At 45.9% G+C, this 12,657-nt stretch overlaps 1 protein-coding gene across 1 annotated transcript in view; it reads left to right on the forward strand.

Moving 5' to 3' along the window:
• The window catches only part of VPS13B (vacuolar protein sorting 13 homolog B), a 932,812-nt gene that overhangs the window by 498,617 nt on the left and 421,538 nt on the right, over positions 1 to 12,657 (forward strand). Inside the window, 2 exon segments of the mRNA XM_029063425.2 lie at positions 9,401 to 9,572; positions 11,456 to 11,570. Coding sequence (XP_028919258.1) covers positions 9,401 to 9,572; positions 11,456 to 11,570 — 287 coding nt within the window.

Here is a 12,657-nt window from a genome sequence, read left to right on the forward strand (position 1 = left end):
ACTTCCTCAGAGCAGTATTTTACTATGTTGGATTTGGACGGGTGGTGTCATCCACCACTTTGAGATGTTGTTTCTGGCTAATGACCATTGGTTATTCCTCCCGAACATAGGAAATGAGTGAGCCACTGGAGGAATGCAGATAAGTGTGTGCCTATTAAGTGAGGTAACACGTAAATAAGATGAAAGAGGCCAAACGTGATAGAGAAATATATCTGTTAGAAGCTGTAGTTTGAGAGTGTGGTTTTATTTTTTTTTCCCCAGAAGGAATGCTTTTTTTTGCTGAATCCTCTAATGCACAGCTGCCTTTTAAATGAGTTGCCACTTAGAGTGGACATTGGCAAAGGTGTTATGATACATCCTCCACTCTACCGGGCAGGATGTGTGACTAGTCTATGAATTGCAGCCTTTGCTGAGGCTTGGTTTTCCCACCCTAGAAGCTCCTCCTGTCTCTCCCCTTCTGTTCCCAGGGTGCCTGATACCCAAGGGGAAGAGAGCGGTTGTAGGGCATGGGAAAGTGGAAGGGATTTCAGGGTGACCCCGTGTAGTGGCCGGAGTCCGGCAGAGATCCATGCTTGGCCACATTTGCTTGGGCTTTCTGATATCTCAGGTCATAAAATTAGAGAGCGAAGGAACTGTTTGGTGGTCATCTGATGGATTCATTCAATAGTATTTATTGAGCGCTTACTATGTGCAGAGCACTGTACTAAGCGCTTGGGATGAACAGGTCGGCAACAGATAGAGACAGTCCCTGCCGTTTGACGGGCTTACAGTCTAATCGGGGGAGACGGACAGACAAGAACAATGGCACTAAACAGCGTCGAGGGGAAGAACATCTCGTAAAAACAATGGCAACTAAATAGAATCAAGGCGATGTACAATTCATTAACAAAATAAATAGGGTAACGAAAATATATACAGTTGAGCGGACGAGTACAGTGCTGTGGGGGTGGGAAGGGAGAGGTGGAGGAGCAGAGGGAAAAGGGGAAAATGAGGCTTTAGCTGCGGAGAGGTAAAGGGGGGATGGCAGAGGGAGTAGAGGGGGAAGAGGAGCTCAGTCTGGGAAGGCCTCTTGGAGGAGGTGATTTTTAAGTAAGGTTTTGAAGAGGGAAAGAGAATCAGTTTGGCGGAGGTGAGGAGGGAGGGCGTTCCAGGACCGCGGGAGGACGTGACCCAGGGGTCGACAGCGGGATAGGCGAGACCGAGGGACGGTGAGGAGGTGGGCGGCAGAGGAGCGGAGCGTGCGGGGTGGGCGGTAGAAAGAGAGAAGGGAGGAGAGGTAGGAAGGGGCAAGGTGATGGAGAGCCTTGAAGCCTAGAGTGAGGAGTTTTTGTTTGGAGCGGAGGTCGATAGGCAACCACTGGAGTTGTTTAAGAAGGGGAGTGACATGCCCAGATCGTTTCTGCAGGAAGGTGAGCCGGGCAGCGGAGTGAAGAATAGACCGGAGCGGGGCGAGAGAGGAGGAAGGGAGGTCAGAGAGAAGGCTGACAGGAGCGTAGGAGGCGGACGGAGGAGGTGATCCAGGGCTGTGGGTTAGTGGATCGAGAGCGGCGGAGGGAAAGGGGGGCGAGAGAGTCAAGATGAGTAGAGAGGGTGGAGTTGAGAGCGGAGACCCGCTCGTTGAGAGTGGGAAGAGAGGACAGGGCGGCAAGGTGAGGAGAGATGCTATTGGAAAGACGGATGGGATCGAGAGAGCGGAGGTCTCTGTGGGGCAGTAGCGAAGATTTGCAGGGGGAGGGAGTGTGAGAGATGAGGCAGGTGAGAAGGTTATGGTCAGAGAGAGGGATTTCAGAGTCGGTGAGGGAGGAGATAGTGCAGCGGTAGGAGATGACGAGATCGAGGGTGTGACCGAGTCGGTGAGTGGGCGCGGTATGGTGGAGGAGGAGGTCGGCAGAGTCGAGGAGGGATAGCAGGCGGGCGGCAGAGGAGTCGTCGGGTACATCCGTATGGATGTTGAAGTCTCCAAGGATCAGAGTGGGCAGAGAGAAGGAGAGGAGGAAGGTGAGAAAGGGGTCAAGGTGGTTGAAGAAGTCGGAGGTGGGACCGGGAGGGCGGTAGATGACGGCGACAAGTAACCGGAGTGGGTGGTAGAGGCGAATGATATGGGCTTCGAAGGAGGGGAAGGAGAGGGAGGGGGGAGGAGGGATAGTGCGGAAGCGGCATCGGGGCGAGAGGAGGAAGCCGACGCCTCCTCCCTTACCGGTGAGTCTGGGGGAGTGGGAGAAGGAGAGGCCTCCGCTGGAGAGAGCGGCGGCGGAGACCGTGTCTTCGGGAGAGAGCCACGTTTCCGAAAGGGCGAGGAGGAGGAGAGAGCGGGAGAGGAAAAGGTCATGGATGAAAGGTAGCTTGCCTGTAATAGAGCGGGGGTTCCAGAGGCCACACTTGAAAGTAGCTGTGGGTGCAAGGGGAGGAGGGGGGGAAGGGCGGGGGGAGGGGAGGGTTTGGATGGGAAGGAGGTGGCGGGGCCCTGGACGAGGAGAGGGGGATGAGGGGTGGCGGTGGGACAAGAGGACTGGGATGGGGCATGGGTGGGGAAGAGAGAAGGGGGGAGGGGGTGAAGAGGGGGTTTGGTGGGGGGAAGAGTAGGGGGAGGGGGAAGAGGGGTAGCGCTGGTAAAGTGGAGTTCTAGGGCGGGAGAGAGGAGGGGGGGAGGAGACAGAGGAGAGAGCGGGAAAGAGCTGAGCGAGAGAGGGGAAGGGGAAGGGGAAGGGGAGGATAGGAAGGGCCGGGAGGGGGAAGGGGGGGAGGAGGGACATGGCGAGGCCAGAGAGGTGGGTGGCAGCACTGACAACAATAAACAGTAATAAACGAAATCGGTAATATAGCAACATGATACAATATGATACAATACAGTGGTGCTAATATAGCAACATGATACAGTATGATACAATATAGTCGTGTTAATAAAAGGGGTGATGACCAGGGTCGGGGGTAGAATCGATTAAGGGGCGACCTGATCAGATTCAAAATCTGACGACAATAAACAATAAAAAGCGAGATCGCAAATATAGCAACATGCTACAGTAAGGCACACTACAATAGTGTTAATAAGCAGGCGATGACCAGGGTCGGGGGACGAGCCGACCCTACCCGATCAGACTCAAAGTCGAGCGGCCAGCGGCCGAGAGAGTCCCAGAGCTCATGACCAAATAACCCTGTGGCGGCGGGGGGGCCCTGAGGTTGTCCGGGGTGGGTGGCGGCCGTAGGCAGCGGCTAAGGTAAGGTAACATGGTGAGAACAAGGACGTCGTCGCCCGGGGCGGGGGCGGGAGAGATGAATCACCTCAAGAGGGAAAATTGAGTGAGGCCTTCCCAAAATGTCCGCCTCAGGCAGAGTGGGGGCTTCCCAAAATGGCCGCCTCGGGCGGAGTGGGGGAGCGGTTGGGGAGCACAATGTCCCCGGGCCCGAGCAGGGGGACACAATGTCCCCCGAGGACACAATGTCCTTGGGGCCGAGAAGGGGAGCACAATGTCCCCAGGATCGAGAAGGGGAGCGCAATGTTCCCGGGCCCGAGCGGCGGGGGGCGGGTGGACTGGAAGCTGGTGGCTGGGGGTCTGTGGGGGCGAAGATCCGTAGTGTCGGAGTTCCCGAGCGGGGGTGCGGAGATCCAGGTTGTGAAAGGCTGAGGCGGGCGTGGGTCCGGACGGTCCGAGGCTCAGCTCCCCGGTGGAGGCGGAGGAAGCGCAGATGAGTCAGCGAGCGGTAGGCGAAGGGGGGCTTGTCGGGAATCGGGGCAGGGGCCGGGTGGGCCGAGGTTGCGCCTCAGGGGAGCAGAGATCCCGAGCCCACGAGGTAATGGCTCCAAGGGTCCGGGCGATGACAAGGCTCAGCTTCCCGGGAGAGGGGGGGTGGTCTCGGCGTGGATGAGTCGGCAGTCGGCGGCCATGCATAGCTCTGCTTCCCATCAGGGCAAACCCTAAAGCAGCGTGGCCTAGTGGATAGAGCACAGGCCCGCGTGTCAGAAGGACCTGGGTTCCAATCCTGCTGATGTCATTTGTCCACTTTATGACCCTGAACAAGTCACTTCTCTGTGCCTCAATTACTTCATTTGTAAAATGGGGATTAAGATTATGAGCCCCATGTGGTACATGGACTGTATCCAACCAGATTATCCTGTAATCTACCCCAGTGCTTAGAACAGTGCTTGGCACATAGTAAGTGCTTAACAATTACCATTAAAATAAAAAAAACTCAGAACATGCTTCTCCATTTCATTAATCTTATGCCATCCCTGTGTTCCACAACCAGGATTTCCATCCTATTGAAGAGAGAAGGTACTAAAGAATAGAGAGAGGAAATAAGCACATGGTGTTTGCTCAATAAATGTGCTTATTTATTAACAAGGAGAATGCTGGGGAATCAATCAGACCAAGGAAAAGAGAGCTGGTATTAATGTGAGTGCGGCAGGAGGAAAAGATATATTTTTTCTTTTGCTTTAATGGTATTTGTTTACATAGTGCTTACTATGTGCCAGGGACTGTTCTAAGCATTGGGGTAGATACTAGCTAATCAGTTTGGACACAGTCCATTTCAGGATTCTCTTGAGAATTTAACTGCATAGGGAGAAAACCCTTCAAGCACATATAGAACGTGAAAATAGAGAAAAAAACAAGTGAAGAGAAGGGATAATCATCATAATGATAGTAATAATGGTATTTGTTAAGCACTTGCTATGTGTCAAGCACTGTACTAAGCACTGGAGTGGATACAAGCAAATTGGGTTGGGCACAGTCAGTGTCCCACGTGGGGCTCACAGTCTCCATCTCCATTTTACAGATGAGGGAACTGAGGTCCAGAAAAGTAAAGTGACTTTTCCAAGGTCACACAGCAGACAGATGGCAGAGCTGGGATTAGAACCCATGACCTTCTGACTCCCAGGCCTGGGATCTCTTCACTCTGCCATGCTCTGCTTAGTCGAACAGGCCAAAGACCATGCCGTCATCTGACTTTTCAGACTCCTTTTTCTTCTCTTCCTTCTTCGATGAGAATAGGGGATGGCGGCAGGGGGATGATATGGATGGAGGCTGAGGGGGCTGAGGGGTGCGGTGGCAAGGGGTGGACAATAAGATCAGGAAGGAAATGTAGAAGGGGGGTGTGAACAAGGCTAAGAAGGGGAGAAAGTGAAGAACGGAGATGGGTGAGATGATGAGAGAGGAAAGGGAATGTGAGGGGAGCAAAAAGAAGAGGAGAGCAACTTGAGACTCACGGTGCCTTCCTCTCAATGCAGTACCCATGCCAAACTACTCTTAGGCACCAGAACCTAGATTCTGAGACTACTGACCACCTGATATTCAAAACCATCCAAGGAATGTCCATGTTTAGAAACTCCAGCCAAGAACCAGTTGATAGCTCTGTAAAGACCCAGATAATCCTGGCTAAACCATATTCCCAAGAAAGAAAATGACCAAAGTGATTACATTATCAATTTGGAAAAGTAGCAACAGCAAATAGAAAAGCTGAGTTTATACGATGATTTTTTTTTTTAGGACATCTACCAATTCTCTTGTACTCTCCCAAGCACGTTGTACAAAGCACTGCACACATAAAGTGCACAATAAATACAATTGACTGCATACAATTATTTGAGGTTTAAAGCTGTGAATACAAAGTTTGGTTTTCTAATTACCTGAAAACAGTCACCATGTGGTTGCTCACATACTCACCTTAAGACTTCACTTGGAGGTGACTGAAAAGGGGTTAGCCTAAAAACAACCCCATATTAGCTCATCGTAGCTTCCCTTTTAACTCAGGTATAGCTTTTAAGCAGAGAAATGCATTGCCACTTGGAAGCCTTCCTCTGGTGTGGTTACGATCAGGAACTGAGACTAACACAGCAGCCAACAGATCAATGATGATTATTGTTATTATTATTGTATTTGTTAAGGGTTGTTATGTGCAAAGCACTATTCTAAACACTGAGGTAATCAGGTTGGACAAAATCCATCCCACATGGGGCTCACGGTTTAAGTGTGTACTATGTGCAGAGCCCTGTACTAAGCACTTGAGACAGTGTACTTCCCTCTAGACTGCAAGCATCTTGTGGTCAGGGAACATGTCTGGCAACTGGTATATTGTACTCACAAGCACTTAATGCAAAGGTCTTACGCACTAAGCACTCAGTAAATAAAGTGGAGTTGTTAGACACAATTCCTGCCCTCAAGTAGCTTGCAATTAAAGTATTAATCAATCAGTGGTATTTATTGAGTGCTTACTATGTGCAGAACACTGTTCTAAGTGCTTGGGTGAGTATAATACAAGAGAATTAGCAGACATGTTCACTGCCTGTAATGTAAGTAGGTGTCCAGGTCACCGGGGATAAGAGATGGAGGACGCAGAAGGACAGGGGTCCTGAGGAGGGAATTAAGTGTCTGGAACAACTGGCCAGGGCGATAGGCATAAGCGTCGGTAAGGCTGGAGAAATAGCTTTTCGAGGCAGAGGAGAGGGCAGGTTTAAAGCGTGCAAGGATAAACTTGAAGTGGACCAAGTTGGCCTGATATTTAGATTTCCGCCAGCAGTGCTCTGTGACCCAAGCACAAGAGTGAAGGAGATGGATTTTGTAGGTGATTCAGGGCTGTGGGTTATTCTACTTTGGTCTCCTCCTGATTCAGTGCCTAATACTGCTGCTGCTATGAGAGACTGAAATCCTTTACTTCCTCCCATAGGAGGCATAGACTGTAGAGTGGATATGCAGCCATTCATTTATTCATTCATTCATTCAATTATATATGTATATATATATAGATGTATATGTATAAAATACGTATAGAGTGTTTACCTGTGCAGAGCACTGTACTAAGCACTTGGGAGAGTACAATACAACAATAAGCAGATACATTCCCTGCCCCCAACAAGCTTACTGCAATAATCTTCATTCTTTTCTTGGAGGGATGGTGACTAATAATTTAATTTTACTTTAATTGTGAACTTTGTCCAAATGTGTAATGTGCAGTAATAACGATGGTATTTGTTAAATGCTTACTATGTGCCAAACACTGTTCTAAGCACTGGGGTAGATACAAGATAATCAGGTTGTCCATGAGGGGTTCACAGTCTTAATCCCCATTTTACAGATGAGGTAACTGAGGCACAGAGATGTTAAGTGACTTGCCCAAAGTCACACAGCTGACAAGTGACGCAGCTGGGATTAGAACCCACAACCTCTGACTCCCAAGCCCGGGCTCTTTCCACTAAGCCGAAATGAACAACAAAAAAACCCCCACCACTTAAACCAGAGAGACCAGAGAGTAAAATCAATAAAATCACCTTCTTAGGCAAATGGCAGCTGACCAAAAGTCTTTGCCACTTCCACATTGTGGTGTTAAAAGCTTTACTGAGGTTGATGGGAATGATGATAAATATCCATCAAACATCAGCAGTGTGCTAGAGTGGCACAGTTGCTTTGGGATATAGGTCAGGCTCCCCTATGAAAGTTAACCCTGGCATAAAACTCTCTGGAAAGGAGTTAAAATTGGAATTGGTGGTAAACCTAGTCATTGGGCTGGTGTATTAGTCCCTTGTGTAGATAATAGCCACCTGAAAATAAATTTACCAACCGACTTTGGGGAGAGGTCTTCAGACGAGCTACCTAATTAAGGTCTAGGGTTACCCTTTCCCTGGGCCTCTGGTGCACAAGAGGTGTGTCAGGGTGGACTAGAGTGGACCATCCTGCCTGGGAAAGCTACCAGTAGCTGTGATCCCTGCATCTGCTCCCGGAGCAGCAATAGCAAGAGGAGGTAAAAAGAGAAACCAGAACATGTGGCTGTCCTTATGCCCCGTATCTGGCCAGGCAATGATGCTAAACAAATCATGTGACATACATACACACACACATATACCCAGTCACCACACACAATATCTTACTAAATGCATGTATCATTAACTCTTTTCTCCTCTTGTTAATCACAGACTCCTAAGTCAAGGGCTGCGAAAAAGCATTATTTATAGAAAATATCTAATTGCCTATTTCCTATATCTTCATTCATTCAATCGTATTAATTGAGTGCTTGCTGTGTGCAGAGCACTGAACTGTGCCCTTGGAAAGTACAGCTTTGCAACAGAGACATTCCCTACCCAGTAACCGGCTCACAGTTAGAAGGGGGAGACAGACAATAAAACAAGTAGACAGGCATCACTACCATCAAAATATATAAAATATACATACATTTTATTATTTCCCACAGTACCTACTACATCATCACACACTCGGGGGGAGCTCAGTGAATTTTTGGTGAAGTGAAAGTACACTTGGGGCTCCCCTCAGACAAAGAGTTAAGTTCCTGAAAATCACCACAATCGGCAGATTTGTTTTGGCAAAGTCACTGGGTCAATGGGAAAAAGAGTTACATTTCTATTCCATTAGGGAACAGCAGTAATTTGGTTTGAAAATGCTGTGCAGAACTAATGCTGTTCTAAAATTAACTTTGGGCAAGGAAGTTAGTTTGGTTCAGGATTAATGTGCTGGAGAACTAATTTCGGGGAGGACAAATTTTCTTTTGACCAAGTGCGGGATGGTGGAATTAGTTTTGCAAGATGCTCATGCTGTGCTGAATGAGTAATGTAAGAAAACAAGTGTTTGATCATTTTCAGCTGAGAAAGCAAAATATGACTCCATGAAGTTAAAAACAGAAAAGGGACTCAGGGAAGCCACCTTATATGAAACTTTAAAAAAGAATTATCAAAAACTTTAATCGGCAAGGTGCAAAGTCTGCAGTGCTCTGCACACAGAAAGTGTTCAATAAATGCGGCTCATTGATTGGATTGCAAGAAGGACCAGTTTGCTCTCAGGATGTGTCATGTCACAATAAATTGAGGCTGCGCTGATTAATTTGGAGAGAAAGAGTTGTTTGCCATGGCCTCAACTATCCAACCCTGGACCTCTAAATGTTCAGGGAATAAAGCCAACTCATTGTTGGTAGCAGAAAGTGAGCCCGATGCAGAAAAGGGACTGTGTCCAACCCGATTTGCTTTTATCCATCCAAGCGTTTAATACAGCGCCTGGCACATAGTGAGCGCTTAACAAATACAATAATTATTCTTATTAGAAGGGGAAGCTGTCAGCAGGAAAATATAAACTCTAATGGGGTGCAAAGCCACTGATAGTTTATCAGGGTTTTTTTCTAATGTTATTGACTAAATCAGTGGTATTATTTACTGAGCACTTACTGCGTGCAGAGACCTCTGCCAAATGCTTGGGAGAGTATAGAGCAATAGAGTTGGCAGGCATGATCCCTGCCCTCAAAGAGTTTACAATCTGGCATATAATCTAGTTTATAATCATGTGCTCTACATACAGTGAGCCAAGGTATGGTGTTAACTCATGGAGAAATTCCATGGTGTTACTGTCACAAGATGATGATAGGCTCTTTTCAAACCATTTATGGTTTGTTTTGTTTTCTTCTCAAGGGGGATTCTCTACAAGCTGGAGATGATTCACCATTTTCCGACTCTGTTACCTTGGAGCAAACGACAAGTAACATTGGTGTGTCAAGTGGACGTGTGAGTCTGTGGATGCAGTGGGTGCTGCCAAAAATCACTATAAAATTGTTTGCTCCAGACCCTGGAAGCAAAGGCACAGGTACAGGTCCAAATCGTTTCTCTGTTACTAATTTTTTACTTTTTAAAATAAAATAATTAGAAGGGAGAGTCTTCTGTTAGGGACTTCATAATGCAAGATAACCTCTGGACCTTCCTACCACAATCCCCTGTACAGTACATTGAACCTAAGGCTTAAATTGTTGACTGACCTAAACTCTAAAGCTAAATTTCCTGGAGAAGCATATATTCACTGAATCTCAGTAGCTATTTGCTAATGATAGATCCTGTATCAGTAGTCATATTATGCATTTAGGTATTTTGTCTTTGTGGATTGGTGTCTGTCGTCTCTCTGGAAATTTTATTAGCTACCTCATCTGGGAGTTGGACTTTTCATAATGAACCAAACCATTTAAGATGAATGGGGATTGTATCGGAATTTAAAAAGGACATCACCTTGCTTTCTTTCAATTTTATTTTTAGCTTTTAAAAGCTTTTTGTATTGTTTTTATTTATATTGCCCTTGCAGTTTCCCAAAGTGCTTTCACACTAAGGACCACATTTTATCTTCACAGTATCCTTGCGAGGTTGGCAGAGGTGGGTAGTATTGTCCTCATTTTATAGATGAGGTGAGGTGGAGGAAGCATAAGTGCCTTGTACCAAACCACGCATATCAGGTCATTGGTAGAACTAGGATTAGAACCCAGTTCTCTAGATACCAGACCAGACCATGCTGGTTTTCCGTCATTCTAGAGGATGCTCATCTGATTTGTTTTGTATATTTTCGTATAGATTTTCATTAGTTTACCTGATTTGCCTGAGCATCCCATATGGTCTTATGCTGTCGAGTCATTTCCGACCCATAGCAATTCCATGGGCATATCTCTCCCAGAACGTCCCACCTCCACCTGCGATCGTTCTGGTAGTTGATCCAGAGTTTTCTTGGTAAAAATATGGAAATGGTTTACCATTGCCTCCTTCCGCATTCTGTATTTAAGGAGTGAAGAAATAAAGATTTTTGTAATTTCATTGATTTCAATATAATTTGACCGAGTGAAGCTGTCCCTTGGAACTGACCTTCCGTACCCTTTAATGAGATGCAGCATGATTTAGTGGAAAGAACTCAGGCCTGGGAATCAGAGGACCTGGGTTCCAATCCCTGCTTATGCCTCTTGCCTGCTGTGTGACCTTGGGAAAGTCATTTAACCTCTTTGCACCTCTAGACTGTAAACTCGTAGAGGGCAGGGAATGTGTCTGTTTATTGTTATATTGTATTTTCCCAAGCACTTAATACAACGCCCTGAACATAGTAAGCACTCAGTGAATACGATTGACTCAGTTTCCTAATCTGTAAAATGGGGATTAAATATCTGTTCTTGATGCCTTCTTGATTGTGAGATCCACTGTGGAACAGGGACTGTAGGTGACCGTATCAATGTCTATCCACCACTTAGTTCAGTGCTTGGAGCTTAGTAAGCACTTAATAAATGCTATAATAATTGTTGTTATTATTCAATTAGCTATAACAAAGAATTTGATAAACCTTGGAATCACAGGAAAATCACTTTGAAGCATCAGTGTCAGGGAAGATTATTATCACACCTTACCTCCAGTTAATCAGTTAGTAATATTTACTGAGCATCAGTCATCCCATTGCCCTTCTTTGAAGTGGAGCACCGAATTGGATGGAGCGTAACGTATTGCTTAGGAATGGCATTTTCTGTGCATGGGTGTGTGGTCAGAAACGGTTCATTGGCAGTGATTGGAAAATTTTAAGAGATCGCTGTTTGACCCCAAGATTTAGATGGGGACTTTTTTGTCCTTATAAGCTTGACTGCGGGACATGGATATTTATGCTCAGGTTTTACTTGTTATTTTAGAAATCTGTGTGGATAATTTATGCTTAGGTTTTACTTGTTATTTTAGAAATCTGTGTGGTTAGTGAACTAGAAGATCTCAGTGCCTCAGTTGATGTCCAGGACGTGTATACCAAAGTCAAATGTAAAATAGAAAGCTTCAACATCGATCACTACAGAAGCAGGTAAGCTTAGATCGTATTTCTCTCTCGGTGGCCAATAGTGAAATGAGGTTGGGTTTTTGTAAAGTACTTACTTTTTGTTTTTCCTTTGAATAAAGAAAAATGTATAAATAATGACACTAGCTTAATGATCACTGTTTCTACAATGATTTACAAATCTGCCTGCTCCCAAAGTAATTTTCAGTTAATTATTCTTTGTATATTGTGTGACTGTGAAATGTAATTGCTCTGTAAGCTTTGTTGTAGAAAACAGGGTGGTCTATTTAAAAAAGAACCTGTGCCATGTTGCCATCCCGAATAATGCATCATGTTAACTGCATATAGGAATTTCCTCAGAAAATAAATGATTGCTCTCGCTCTTGGGTCTTTTCTTCTCAACTGAAGTACTCTTTCTGAAGTGGCACTCCAGGGAACCATAGTTAATCTCCATTAGCGGTCTTAAAGGCACTTGTGCTGGAGAAAGTGTATTAAGATAATGTTAATTATTTTCCAGTCAGTTACTGTGGAGCATATTGCCTCACCTGGGACAAAACACAGTAGGCTCTTTAAAACATTCCTAATGTCATTCCAGTTCCCTTATCCTTCACTCTCCAAGTCACAGCCTAGAGACTTCTGTAATAGAAACTTTCCCCTTCACTTGTTCTTTCCTCTGCACCCACACCCTTCTATGCCTTCCTCTTTCAAATCTATCAGTGGGGTTTATTGAGTGTTTACCGTGTGCAGAGCACTGTACTAAGCACTTGGAAAAATGCAGTATAACAGAGTTGGAGGACCCGATCGATCCCTGCCCACAAAGAGCTTACAGTCTAGAGCTTTTGTCTCTGCTTTTCTTCTCTACATTTCATTAGTTTCTCCCATAAACCTCCTTTCATTTTTATAAGCTCTCAATAAATACTGTTGATTGATTTCTTCCTCCCACTTGTTCATTCTATCCCCTTCCTCCCGCTTTCATAGCCCATTCTCCCATTTCCCTTCTCCATTTTTGCATAGTTATTTAGTCAGAAAAAAAGTTCCTTTGTATTATAGTTGTAGGTATGAGACCACTGAAAGTTATTCACAGCAAGAGCGGCTCCAAGTTTTCCTTAGTAAA

Source organism: Ornithorhynchus anatinus, chromosome 4 (genome assembly GCF_004115215.2).
Source record: "Ornithorhynchus anatinus isolate Pmale09 chromosome 4, mOrnAna1.pri.v4, whole genome shotgun sequence".
NCBI classification, from domain to species: Eukaryota; Metazoa; Chordata; class Mammalia; order Monotremata; family Ornithorhynchidae; genus Ornithorhynchus; species Ornithorhynchus anatinus.